This window comes from Chiloscyllium plagiosum, chromosome 1, assembly GCF_004010195.1.
Source record: "Chiloscyllium plagiosum isolate BGI_BamShark_2017 chromosome 1, ASM401019v2, whole genome shotgun sequence".
In the NCBI taxonomy this organism is placed as follows: Eukaryota; Metazoa; Chordata; class Chondrichthyes; order Orectolobiformes; family Hemiscylliidae; genus Chiloscyllium; species Chiloscyllium plagiosum.
Window position 1 is genome coordinate 141,521,925 of NC_057710.1, and position 15,236 is coordinate 141,537,160.

General features: G+C 39.4%; 1 protein-coding gene across 5 annotated transcripts in view; it reads right to left on the minus strand.

The window, feature by feature from the left end:
* Positions 1 to 15,236, minus strand: part of LOC122554029 (testican-3-like) — a 544,992-nt gene that overhangs the window by 37,211 nt on the left and 492,545 nt on the right. For all 5 annotated transcript variants that reach the window (XM_043698524.1, XM_043698527.1, XM_043698526.1 and 2 more), the window contains one exon: positions 6,222 to 6,383. In XM_043698524.1, the coding sequence (XP_043554459.1) occupies positions 6,222 to 6,383 (162 nt within the window). The remainder of the gene's footprint in view (positions 1 to 6,221; positions 6,384 to 15,236) is intronic.

The following is a 15,236-nucleotide window of genomic DNA, read 5'->3' on the forward strand; positions in this document are numbered from 1 at the left end:
TACAGTTTATGAAAACAAATGATGCATTTTCAATGTGAGTGCCTTAATTACCCACGAGATGTTTATCTCAAGGCCATCTTTTGTAGCTGTGTCCTTGTCTCATGCAAGACTTTGGTTAAAGAGTGATTTAAAAAGATAATAATTATTAAAATCTCACAGGTATTCAATGGTTGCTTCACCTGGGAGCATGCAGACATCCTTGTAGATATTGACTATTGTGCACCTTTATTTTTATCTTTCTCTTATCATCTCATGTGAGTATCTGAGGTATGGGATAGCCCCAATCTTCTTGAGCCCAAAATCATGTTTTTTTGCCATGAAGCACTATTCTCAGAGTAATTACTTAAAATTTTCCTCCCCTCAAAAGATTGTTTATTTACGGATACCTTATTGCTGTATAAGTGATCAAGCAGTACTATTTAGAAAGTGCACCCTCTGCGTGGAAGGAAATGGCATTTAAAAATAGTGACTATTCCACACTCAGGCTAGCATTTCAGCTTTGCAGTGAAGTCTACTACAGAATCAAGGCGATTCTGTGATTGAACTTTCCCTACAGTGTGTGGCATTTGTAGGCAGCAATTTGGGAAATTATAAACTAGCAGTCTTTTATCTTTAATAGGTGGAAAGCATGAGCTACATTGTTATGCTTTCCTTAGCTAAGCTTGTTGAATGGCAATATCATTGAAGTGCTGGATCACAGAATTATCATGTTCCTGACATTTCAGCTCACTCTCTGTTCATTCTCTGTCCAATAAGAGATGAACTGACTTCACTGCAGAATTGCTACTAAGTTTTAGCATACTGGAAAAGTGAACAAATAACTTCAAATAAGTTGACAAGATGCCAAAAAATAATGTCATACACAAAAAAATATATTCCTGCTACTGGACTAATTTTAAGCTACAGACAGTGAAAGTATAAAAACTGTTAAGGTATCAGGAGGCATCATTCTGAAGTGTTTCTGCCTCAGCAAACACCCACTTTTGAGGAATCCACTTAATACAGGCAGGTAGTCACACATTGGAAGTGTGAAAGTCAAGAATTTTACCTTAAAATTTGAGTGTGGTCTGCATATAGCCAAATTCACCAGAAGGACCTGACAGGAGGCAAAACAGGCCAAGACAAATTGATACTTTTAAAATTCATGAGAATTGTTTCAGAATGAGAAGGACTGGGAATTGAAGTATTGGACACCCCAACACAGGCTTGCTAACTCCAATCCACTGCTGGTAGCTCTTTAAATAATCCTGCCCTCAGCCCCACCAATCTCCAACCTTGTGCTCCCTCAGCCTCCTAACCTCACTGCTACCCTCTGCTACTGAGTTAATTTCTGCTGGCTTCAGATTTAAAACAGTGAAACTGAATTGAATAAGGGCCAGAGTCAAAATGACTTCCGCCCTGCACCTGAATCAATCCAATGCAACTCAAAGTTAATACCAGGGCTTAAAAGTTCTCTCTATTACATTTTTTTCTTCATTAATGTTTTGGAACAGTATTCTCCAATTCAATCCAAAATATCCAGTTTTTGATTTATTTGTCCTAGTCTGAGCTGTTTCACACTTCACATGGTCAGCTGAATTCTCCCTCTGGATTTGAATGAATAATGACTTAAATTTGACAGAAGCATCTGCTAAAGGAAGAAATATGAATAAATGCAGATAAGTAGGGAGAGAAAAGTAAAAAGAAATAAAAGATAAAAAGATTTGCTTTTACAAAGTGCTTTTCATGATCTCCAAACTTTTCATAGCACTTTACAGCCAATGAGTTCATATCTGAAGTATAATCATTGTTGTAATCTAGAAAACATGGCCATCATTATTGTTGTCATCAAACTCCCACAAACAGCAATACACTTGTTTTTGCGTGATGTTGATTTTGAGATAAATATTAGTCAGGAAAACAGGGATACCTCCTTGATCTTCCTAAATATGGTACCATTGGTTGTTTGTATATTCACCTGGGTGGGTAGATGCAGTCTTGATTTAAAGTCTCATCTAAAAGACAACATCAATAAACACTGCAGTGCTTCTCAGCACTGGAGATCCTTGTATATGGGTCCAAATGGGTTAATAGTAAGGAAAAGCATAAGCATCATCTAATCATATGGATTTGTGTGAAACAGTCTAGGATCTTAAAGAAGTGATACTTAACATCTGGTTCTCTTCAATGTCTCTGAAACTATGTCTATCATATCAATGTAACCCATAAGTAGATATGAACATACAATAAACCATATCTTGTTAATTACAAAAGGCTCTTCATGTTACAGTACTAAGTGGTTCTCCTCTACTAAAATGGACCAATCAGGCCCTATTATTTACTAGAGTATAACAGAATGCTGGCGAACCTCCATTACCATCAAGCACAGGTGCAGGGATTTCTTGTTGCAATTGCACGGAGACTTGGTCAGACCACATTTATGGGATGTTAATGTTACTGGCTGGGCCAGCAGTTAACCATATTGCTATGGGTTTGGAGTCACATATTGGCCAGACCAAGTAAGGCCAGAAGTTTTTGCTTTCATAAAGGACATCAGTAAGCCAGATGGTTTTTCCACAATTGACAATGGTTATAATGAGGCTACTCATAATTCCAGAATTTTATTAAATTCAAACTCCATTCTCTGCCATGGTAGGATTAAAACTTGGGTCTCCATAACACTATCTGGATCTATGGATTAGTAGCCTAGCAACAAAACACTAGGCCATTGCCATCTCCTGTTCCTGAAGTATTGTGTGAAGTTCTGGAATCCTTAACTGAGGGTAGATGCTCTGGCTACAAAGGATTACCAGAATGATTCCTGAGATGACAAGAATGACACATGAAGAGAGACTGGGATTAGTTAGGACTATATTCACTCAAATTTAGAAGATTGACAGGGGAATCTCATTGAAACATATAGAAGCTGTTTGTACGGGATAATGTGCTGCAATGCACATTTAATGTGGCCTTTGTGCTCCAGCTCTGCAATGGGTGTTGAACCTGCAACCTTATAATTCAGAGGCAAGAATGCCATCAACTCAGCTGCTGCTGGTATAAAATTTTTGTAATATTCTCAACTGCTCTAAAGATTCCAAACCAGACTGTCCATAAGAGACAGAAAATAATCAACAAGCAAGCAAAGTCATTGTACAAAGTCAGATTCAAATCACTTCTTGTGTAATTGTTGGCACTAATACTATAAAATTAAAATCAGGGTTGTAAAAATGAAAATTATGAGGTGATCAGAAACCAAAATTAGAACAAGAAATCTATAAATACCTTACACAATTAATTTCTTGGTCTAAAGAGATACATGGCAACAGGCAGCTGCTGCAATTAGGAGTTGAGTACTTATCAAATTGATAGGAGAGCAGACCAGAGAGGAGATAAGAGAAAATCTCAATGATGCGCAGCATGTTTGCAACCAAACAAATGTGTGAAAATAATGTGATCACTTTGGGTTCCTACTCAAAGGTGTATTTTTAGTTTAAAAATCTACCTGTCAAACAAGCCTAAATTTGGATGGTGCCATGCTTAGGCTAGTGTAAAGAGTTCAGACTGTTCAGGGAAAAGGACCAACAGGATTACACATTGGGCAGAATCAGGACAACACCACATGAACTTTGAAAACTATTTTATAAAATTTATCTATGCAGACTTCAACAGTGGTAGAGATCTGTAAATACTTTTGCAATTATAAGCAAATACCTCATGGGACAATTTTAAACTTGCTATAATTAATAAAATTGTATTTTCTGATGCAGGTAGTTAAAGTTGCTCTCCGAGGGATGCAGTGTTTTATTTTTTGATGGATACCTGGTTCCAGTTCTTGGTATCATATAACTTAATAGGTTGCAGTTAAAAAGAAGAATGAGAGGAATATCTAGCTAGTTAGAATACTTGAGGATCTGCTCTCTTGTAATTAGTTTTATTTGTTATTTTTGTACAGCATAATTTATAAGCACACTGCATCCTAGCTTTCAGAATTGTTCTGGTAACAGTTGGATGTATTTGCTTAACAAAGCATGACTGGCTAGAATGTTTGCCTGAGCTGAAACAATAAAAAGAAGTAACATTAGCTGTAGAATTTGTCATGTAAGGTGTGTGATTTATATATCTATTTAAAATCATTTATTTTAGTATTTGGATTTTCAATAAATAATACATTGATTTGGTTGGTGTCTCTGAAGGGGCTTCATGATTAACTTGCGAATATTTCTGTACGCATGCTGATTTAATTTAAAAACGAAGTATTAAAGAGAGTCTTCCTGGAGAGTAAGGCTAGGCTCAGTTATATGACAAATAAAAGAGATTTAGTCAAATTCTCATGACCAGGAAATGAAGCCACGGGAAAGACAAAACCTAATAATAACAAAATCCTGCAGGTGCTGAAATCTGAAACAAACACAGAATGCTGGAGGAACTCAGCAGATCTGGCAGTTCTGAAGAGCCATGCTGGATTTAAAACATGTACACTGTTTCCCTCTCCATAAATGCAGCCAGGCCTGTGGAGTTTCTCCAGCATTCTGTGTGTTTGTTTAAGACAAACCCCATCTGGAATAGAGAAGGGTATTCTCTCTGGTTTGTGTGTGCTAACGTGGGATGGTATTGAGATTAATGGGATTGTATTTTTACCATGTGTTTTGAAATCTTCAAATGTGTGTTATATGTAAATAGTTTGATTTATTCTACTTTAATTTTGTGTAATAAATGTCAATACTATTGTATTTGTGCTTCAGAGCAAGACCATCTTGTGAATATTAAAAATACAAGATATGATCCATTAAGCATCATTTCTGGGATCAGACATGTCCAGTAACATCACCTGGGTTCATGGCATATTTCATTGTCTGTTAAGTTATACCAAAATAAGGAAATAATCAGACCAGCAGCAGAAGAGCCAGAAAATGCCAGTCAAGCACATGAATTGTGTGCAGTTGGCAATCCCTCCACTAATGAACATAAACAGTGCAACAGGAGATGGCTTTGCACGTTGTATCTGTACACTGCTGAGTCCCAATTTAAGGCATTTTGTTATAATGGAGCCTTGAGTTGAGTTTAAATAAAATCAATGGATGGAAAAATCAGACAGGCATGTAGATATCTTTAATCAATCTGTTCAGTCATGTTATATCACATGTCTGGGCAGGTGGGACTTGAATCTCTGACTGCTTGCTCAGAGATAGGGACACTACCACTGTTCGACAAGATCTTACACATATGTGCACCAATCCAACTAATTTTCATGTATTGGGTTAATTAGGCCAGGCTCAGGGCCAGATAATTCTCCCTATACTTAAGGAGAATAACATCAACACAGTATTCATTCTCCATCTCTACCATTACCTGGTTCCCTTCCAAATACACCTTTCCTTTTATCCCACAAGTCAAAGGAATCGGCAGATTCATGGAGTATTTGCCCTTCCTGAGGATTCCTTTCATCAACATAATATTGATTCAGCTACTCTCTAAAGAAATGAATCAATTCAGCTTCAATTCTTTATTGAGGAATTCATTGCATTTTGCATAAAGTTTCTTTTTATAATCTTATCATTAAAGTGTCAACATTTTATGAGATTATTCTCCAATTCCAGATATGCAACCTACATTCAGTAGCTGACTTAAATGTGATCCAAGTGATAGTAATGGAGGAACGATATAATTCAAAAATCTGGATACTGTGTGAATTGTGGGGGAGTGGAGGAGAGGAGGTTACAATTGAAGATTTTCCTGCACATTTGCTATTCTTGTTCTTTTATGTAATGCAGATTATAGGTTGAAAAGATAACGTTGAAGGAGCCTTGCTGAGTTATTGCAGTGCATGATTTCAATATACTTGAAGCAGAACGACTGCATTTTATGCAGTGCAACATGATTGTGAAAAGCTAATTGAGGCACAAGTGGCACCTACACTTGATATGTTCTCACCACACTCTAATACTGAAGGGCATGTTCGTACAATGTCCATTAACATCTCTAGGTAACAGGTAACCATAATACTGACTCCCTCTGTAATCACAGTCCATAAAATGTTTATCTAGCAAGATGAAGCAGTCTTTGATTGCTTACTTCTATCACTTTCTACTGCCACTGCATGGAAATATATTGAAGCTATTATGGACTACTCAGCATGGTCCATATGCTCTAATGATTCCTGCAAATCTTTACTCCCAGTAGCGTATAGCAACCTAGGAGGGAATTGCAGCACATGGTTCAGCCTTGCACTTATTAAACCCTACCTCCAACATCAGCACCCTGTCCTTCAACGTGTGCTTCCTTATCCACATCACTGTACAATTGTTGCAGTGTGTATGTATTTGTCCTGATGCTTGTTTCTTGTTGGCGGCCTGTTGACTGACGCCCTTCAAATGCATGCTGTTGACCAGCAGGTTCTGCTTGCTCTGTGAAGAGGGCAAACAAGATATTTTAAGTATATGATCACAGATATGAATTTTGATATTGCATTAGTGCAGTACATACCAGCGCACTACCAAATTGATCAGGGACAAGGTCTCCTCTTCTTATTTCCTCAATTTTATTAGATTAGATTACATTACATTACAGTGTGGAAACAGGCCCTTCGGCCCAACAAGTCCATACCGACCCGCGGAAGCGCAACCCACCCATACCCCTACATTTACCCCTTACCTAACACTACGGGCAATTTAGCATGGCCAATTCACCTGACCTGCACATCTTTGGACTGTGGGAGGAAACCGGAGCACCCGGAGGAAACCTATGCAGACACGGGGAAAACGTGCAAACTCCACACAGTCAGTCGCCTGAGACGGGAATTGAACCCGGGTCTCCGGTGCTGTGAGGCAGCAGTGCTAACCACTGTGCCACCATGCCGCCCACAAATATTCTGACAAAATTTGCTTTTCCCCACTAAGAGCCTTGAGGAACTTGAACAAAGAGAAAGTCTTGACACTGATCAAAATCCATTAAAGGGAAGACACAGATACGGGAATATAAACATTTCAAAGCCTTCACAGGATTATTCATTTTTAAGCTAGAGCAACTCTTAGGATTAAGGCACATCATGAGGAACAAAGTCTGGAAATTTCCAGAGCTCCACAATACTAAAAGGGGCTTCACACACACTTGACTGATTTATTGAAAAAGTACAGGTGTTTTGTCCACAAGTGCTTCGTCCACAATTTTGTTTCTCCAATGCCCATGCAAGGAGGAAGCCCTTGAAGCAATGAAGCCATGGTTTCCTAAGGTGCTGTATGGGAGGCCTAAGCAACACTGGGAAATTTTTCAAAGCTCCATCCATAGATATTTATGAATGAAAACAAGTGACTGAAGATAATGAACATGAAACAGGACATCTTCCTTATTGAGAATGTGTTTTTCTTTATGGTGAAGAAAACAACTGAGAGGGTGATCAATACAAGTTGGTTAACAAGAGATGTAACGGCGAATTCAGAGGAAAGTCTTTACCCAGAGGCTTGAGAACGTGGAATTTGCCGCAACAGTGAAGTGTTGAAACAAAAAGTATAGATTCATTTAAGGGTAAACTGAATAAACATACAAAAAAACAAAGGGAACAGATGGCAATGATGGTGGAGTTAGATGAGAAAATATGGAAGAAAGTTTAAGGTGAAAAAAAAAACACTTGTGCAGACTGGATGAGTCAAATAACATGTTTCTGTTCCATAAATCCTACTAAAAGCACAATAAAAGTATTTTACTTTAAATGCACCTCATGCCCTTCATTTATTTGTACACCTATTCATAACTTTTTCATTTATTTCTCTAAACCTGACTGTAGCAGCACCCTCCAGATTGGAGTAAGATACTTGTTTTACTTGCTGTAACCTCCAGATTAAGGTGTGGTCATTACATACCAGCATCAATCTGATTACTCACCTGAAACTTCATTCGATTTGTGAGTGCTATCCTTTTCAAGTAAAAATAGGGATAATTTTATGAAAGGTGTTATGATGAGAATTGGGAAGTGCCTCCATTATCTTTATTTAGGCAATCTCCGTAATGACAACCATGAAGCCACTGTCATAAAATCTCACCTCGTTCACCAATATCCTTTAGGGAAAAATATCTGGCTGTTCCTACTTGGTCTGGGTTAGGTTAGATTCCACATAGTGTGGAAACAGGCCTTTCAGCCTAACATGTCCACACCGACCCTCCGAAGAGCAACCCACCCAGACCCAATCCCCTACACCTAACACTACGGGCAATTTAGCATGGCCAATTCACCTAACCTGCACATCTTTAGATTGTGGGAGGAAACCGGAACACCCAGAGGAAACCCACGCAGATACTGGGAGAATGTGCAAACTCCACACAGACAGTTGTATTTCTGACCCATGTCCAATGTGGTCTAAACTTGTGAAACTGGTTGCAGTTGAAAAATTAGCAGCAGTGCGGGTGCCATAAAGCACACGGTTGCAGTAATGTACTTTTAGTTTGTGCAATGATGTTTATGATTTACGCATTTTAACTTTATGATGTTCACTCAGAATTTGAATCCTGATACATTCAACAAGAATCAGCATACCCTGCAAGACATTAATCCATGTGAGAGATGTGAAAGACAAGCATCTTGTTCAGATCAAGCAACCTATACAAGAAGATACTCTTTAATTCTCAGTTCTGGCAACAAATTAGCAGCATCAACCCATGCAGAGAAAATGGCAAAGGCACACCATGCGTTATTGACTCTGCTATGTTGTCCTCGTTAACATTTAGAGGACTGTGTTAAAATTGGGAAGTAGTCCTGCAGACTAGTCAAGCAACAGCCTGCCAGAATCAAAGACAAACTCATAGCTTATGGAAATTACACACATCATGCATGGTGGGCCAGTAGTTAGCACTGCTGCCTCACAGTACCAGGGACCCAAATTCAATATCCGCCTTGGGTGTCTATGTCTGTGTGGAGTTTGCATATTCTCCATGTCTGTGTCTGCACGGGTTTCTGCCAGGTGCTCTGGAGCGGGGGGGTGGGGGGGGTTAAAGTGGCTCTGGGATGCTCTTTAGAGGGGCAGTGCAGACTTGATGGGCTGAATGGCCTCTTTCTGCACTGTAGGGATTCTATGATTCTCTGAAGGTGTTCCAGACACCACTGTAACAATCTTTAGGTGTATTCTATTACACTTTAGGTAGGGAATAGTAATGTACATTGCCAACGATGGTTCATTATCACCACCGTGACGGAGTTACATGAATGCTAAAGAATAATAATTGCTGGGGTATGGCAGATTTTTTTCCATCAATGGGATATAGATGTCACTGGCTAAGCCAGCATTTTCTAGTCATCTCGAATTGCAGTCCTTGTGGGGTTGGCATACCAACAATGATGTTACAGGGGAAGATTATACCAAGCAATAGTGAGAAAAAGATGATGTAGTTCAAATTCAAGATGGTATTTGACTTAGGGTGGAAGGGGATGTAGTTGTAGGGGATGGCAGTTGGTTGTTTTCATTGTAGATAATAGAGCCCACAGGTTTGGACGTGCTGTCAAGGAAGTGTTTTTAAGTTGCAATAATGCAGGCAGTTGAGAGTGCATATTCCTGCAATGGTGCAATGATAAAAAGAATGAAGGTGCTAAATGCTAATCAAATGTTATTTTGTCCTGGATTTCAAGAAGCTTGAGTGTTGGTAGAGTTGCACACACCCAGGCAAGTGCACTTTCTTCCATAACAGCAGCTTTGGTTCAGAGTTTATGAGCTGGACATTTTGTACCAGAAGGTGATCCCTGAAAAGAGATCTCTGACTTTGTCAGTGGTCAGTTAAACCAGGATCAGACAGTGAATGATGCAGCTAAGAGGATTCAGACAGCAGAAATGCAGGATACTCAGTTTTAGCATTTGTCCAATAAGGTTTTTGAGGTTCTCACTTCTTGCACACAGATGGGTAGTAGTAGACAAGTTGCTGTCAATTTCCTCAAATTTGAGAGATTAAGGTTCCATTAAACGAGAAAGCAGCAAATATAAATCTGCTATTTAAAAAGTGAAGGAGGCAGATGGCAGGAAACTATAGGCCAGTCATGTGGGGGTCATAACAGGGCACTTAGATAAATGCAATGTGATCAGGAGGAAGCAGCAGGATTGTGAAAAGAGAATCAAATTTAACCAATTTCTTGGAATTCTTTGAAGGAGTAACATGCACAGTGAAGAAAGGACTGCCTGTGGAAGTATTGTACTGGGATTTTCAGAAGGCATTTGACAAGATGCCAAATAAAAGGTTATAGCACAAAACAGGAGCTCATGGGTGTAGAGGTAACATCAGAACCAAGAGTAAGAGTGGACAATTCAGCCTTCCGATCCTGCACTATTATTTGACAGACATAGGTTAGATTTAAATTTACTGTTACACATATATAAAAATACAGTGAGAAGTGTTTTTTGCCATCTTGAATTGGAATCAGATGATCGTGCTGATCTGATGTCGGCTTCAACTCCACTTTCCTCCCACTGTCCGTAACCCTTCATCCCATTTACAGATTTTTAATTAGTAACCTCCTCTGCAAATTTGCTCAGTACCCCAGAATCCACTGCACTCTGGGATAGTGAATTCCACAGATTTCTGACCCTTTGAAAGAAGCAATCTCTCCACATCTCTCATGTTTGCATGGATAGAAGATTGGATGGCTGGCAGAATACAGAGTTTACATAAATGTTCTTTTTTTTTGTGATTGGCAGGATTTGGCAAGTGAAGTCCCACTGAGGTCTGTGCTGTGCTTAGCTTTTTAAAATGTGCCATGATCATCAAGGTGGCTGCCAAATGCGCATGTTTAGATGGCAGCATTAACTCTTGCAGCTTTGGACTAGGGTGTGAATTAGCAGAAAGCTTGTGAGGGGTTGCAGTGATCACAAGGGGATATTCCTAGCTGTGATGAAAGTATTGGCTGGCAGCAGGATTGACGTAAAAAAGATCCGATTCCAGAAGGAAATTGGATAAAAGCCTACTGGTGTAGACAAAGCGACAGACCACCTATTATGGCTCCTTCTAAACCACCAAGAAGTAAACCCAAAAGAAAGTGAGAAGAGAGGTGAAGAAAACAATGGGCAAGAAATAGTTAGTGAAAAACATGCAACCAAGAAATAAACATTGGAAAATTTAAAAATTTGAAGCTAAACATCTTCTCAACAACATAGTGTCTCTCTGAACAAAGCTGAATCTGAAATATAATGATCAGTGTCCCACAGCCAGGCTCATTTTCAACAGAAACCATTTCAAATTAATACAACTGCAGATGCTGACTTTCATTTGTATTTAACTTTTGCTAAATCCATGCTTTCTGTGCTATAATAGAATGTTTGTTCGGTGTTTCACTTGACCTCTTTAAACATGTGTGCTCTTACACTACCTACATCTTATATGATAGACAGCTTTTTACAATTTATATTAATACCTTAGGTGATGCTCTGATCTCTGAGCCAGGAGGCCATGATTCAAGTCCAACTTGGTTCAGAGGTGTGTAATAGGATGATGATGTCAGCTCGTACGAGGGTCATAACTACAAATTGAGGGATGATAGATTTAAGACAGATGTCAAAGACAGGTTCTTTACTCAGAGAGTGGTAAGGACGTGGAATGCCCCACCTGCCAATGTAGTTAACTCAGCCGCATTAGGGGTATTTAAACAGTCCTTGGATAAGCACATGGATAACGATGGGATAGTGTAGAGGGGCTCGCTGAGAATAGTTCACAGGTCGGCGCAACACTGAGGGCTGAAGAGCCTGTTCTGCGCTGTATTGTTCTATGTTCTATCTCTAAACAGGCTCATCAGAAAATATCTGTGTCACTACTTCTGAAGCAGGTGGGACTTGAACCCAGTCATTCTGGTCCACAACTGTGTTATAACTGGACAGGTTGACTTAAAATACACCAGGTGATGGAGGTGAAGGCATGGTCACTAAATTTGTGGATGATACAAAGACAAGTAGAAATGTATGTTGTGAAGAGGACATAAGGAGGTTGCAGATTAACTTGGACATGTTAAGTCAGCAAAATGCTGGCAAACATTGGAAAACTTTAAGCTTTCAAAATTTGGCAGGAAGAATTAAAAAACAAGAATTACTTAAACAGAAATTGACTGCAGAATGCCGATGTGCAAAGCGATATACAAATTCTGCAGAATGAGTCACAAACAGCACTTCCTTGAATTTTCTTCCCGGTTATACAGCACGAAGCCGGAGCACAGCTGCAACTCCCAGAATTGGAAGTCAATACTGCTATTGTGTCAAAATGTAACTATCTGTGAGCTGGACCTAGTCCAGAGCTTAAAACCAAATAGTAGAAACACATGGGAAAACAGGGGTTATGGGAATGGGAGGAAGGGCATGAATTGGCAAGGATGGGATGGATGTGTGGGTGGTGTGAAAGCGGGTGGCTGTTTTGGACTTGATCATGTTTTCCTTAAAAAAAAACTTGATCCAGTGCTGGTGCCTTTGGCCCAGTCCCCACATGTTATCTGGCAGCCTCTGCACTGATTTTGGGGACCCCATCGCTCTGCAATAAAAGTAAGAAATTGGGTGGGACTATCTCCTGGGTTTGGTTTGCAGAACCAAAGAATGGTGCAGGAACAAAACCACAGGCTACAAAGCGTTGTAGCTCAGCATGGCACCCCGCCACCAACCTCCAACCCAATCTCTCCTATTGCATAAATGCAGCCCCCTCCACACTGGTGATGAAGAATCATCTGAACTCAAAGCGTTAACTTGTTTTCTCTCCATAGATGCTGCCTGACCCATTGTGATCACCAGTATTTTTTTGGTTTTAGGTCACTCAGTCAGTTTGACGGTCTTTTTAATCACAACTTATGGGCCACACAGGTAAACAGGGTGGTGAAGGAGGCAATTGGCATGTTTTCCTTCATTGGTCAGAGCACGGAGTAAAGGAGTTGGGACATCATGTTGTGGCTGTGCAGGACATTGGTAAGGCCACTTTTGGAGTATTGTGAACAATTCTGGTCACCCTGCGACATGAAGGATATTATTCAATTGGAGAGGGTGCAGAAAAGAAATATTTGCAACTATGTTATCAGGACTGAAGGGTTTGAGTTATAAGGAGGGGGCATAATTTTAAGGTGAGAGCAGAAAGATTTAAAAGGGACCAGAAGGGGCAACCTTTTCACACGGAGGGTAGTTTGGATGTGGAATGAATGGCCAGAGGAAGTGGTAGATGCAGTACAGATATAAGATTTAAAAGACATTTGAACAGGTATATGAACAGGTAAGGTTTAGAGGGATATGGACCCAATGCAGGCAAATGGGAGAAGTTTAGTTTGGGAAACCTGGATGGCAAGGCTGAGTTGGACCGAAGGATCTGTTTCCATGCTGTATGACTTTAAATCAAAGTGGTAAAGGGACAAAAAGATAGTCTTGCTCAAAAACATTTAATTTTATTATTTTGTTAAAAAGAGTGGGACTTTACATCAATTTTTAAGAAAATACTAAGTTACAAAATTTACCTTTCAAACAAAGTAGCAAAAGTATCATGGATTAATTTGCAAACTATTCTGTACACAGACTTTTTCTACTTACAGGCAGATATTTGGATAAAATACCTTTGCACAATTTGGCTTGCTACACATATATAACGAGAAGCTGATATATGTTTGATTTTGATGTTAATGTAGGCATATAAATGCTCTTGTTATTAATGCACCACTTGGTACGCAATCCATGCGAAAGAACACTTTTTATAGACAGGAGGAAACCTCTGTAGATTATACACTATCATCTTGTTAGACACAAAATCTTTCACAGTCAGCACTCTTTTCCCAGCTTACAGAGGGAAGAGGGGAGTGCAATTTTTGAATAAATGCCTTCAAAATGTGGATACAGCACTTTAAAATTCTAATGACACCCTATGCAGCTCTCTCAGTGTGGGGTTTGGAGAGGAGCTTAGGTGAGATTTTGTTAAAATTGAAACACAGACTGACAATTCCAAGGTAGCAGACAGGGATACTTCTTTTATTGAAGAAGTTTTGCAGTTTGTAGCAACATGAGCGGAGAGAAATAGATGTATTATGAGAGGCATAGTCCTCAACAATACATAGTCAAGATTCACTGGGAAGAGGCTATGCAACCGTTCAAATACTCATATTCCAGTTAAGGCAAAAAAAAAACCCTTCTGTATTGCATATTAAAGGTATCAGCATTCTATTTCCCTGTTGCAATGACTGCAATGCAATCTGTGCTGTGGATACAGGAGGATTTTTCTCCCATTGGGAGTAGGTGATTGAATTCATATTTATTGCATTGACCTTATCTGTGATTGCAATAAATATGGAAGGGTATTGTCCTGTCTCACAATGGTCTTGTCTCACATCCTGAATGAGGTCACTTTTAAAGCATATCAGCAATTCCCAGCTTGCTCTCCTTCCAAACGAGGAAGCTGAGAGAGTACTTCTCTTCCATATTTAGTATATTGATGGAATTCCATCTGGACAGTGTCCTCAAATAATCCCAGCTTCTCAACCTCATGTCAAGCAGGAGTTGTGCTGAGATGATGGCAGAATGCTGTGGAATGAAGTGAAGGTCACTTACGTTGAGGAGTGAGTCTTGATTGAGGATATTCTCAAAGTGCTCATTCAAATTATATTTGTGCCCTTAATGAATTAGACACAATTGTTAAGAGCTATTTGATGTGCTGTTAGTTTTCTCTATGTTTGCTTATGTAATTCCGGGTTCTTGTTGAACCAGATATCTGAAAATTTATTAACATACTACCTCCACTAATATGACATCTCTGACTTAAATAAAAGTTTGAGTTACATTCTTATTGAGCTTATTATTGTCATACACACAATCTGATTGGTTGACTCATTGATTAACAGGCTGGCTTCTAACAGAAAACAGACTGAATGAACAGAGTAAGATAGGAAATTGTTTACTGCAGTATCACATGTCATGATGCAATCTAGCTGCCTTAAAGATACCTTTCCATAATTACAAAATGTTTTTTTTCCCCTTTGAAGAATATGGAACTTGTTCTGATAAATATATACAAGATGTACAACAATACATTCACTTTAACTACTTTGGTGGATGTACAAAATATGACTAGATACAGAGTTGAAAATGTGTTGCTGGAAAAGCGCAGCAGGTCAGGCAGCATCCAAGGAGCAGGAGAATCGACGTTTCGGGCATGAGCCCTTCTTCAGGAATGAGGAAATTGTGCCAAGCAGGCTAAGATAAAAGGTATGGAGGAGGGAGTTGGGGGAGGGTGTTGGAAATGTGATAGATGGAAGGAGGTTAAGGTGAGGGTGATAGGCCGGA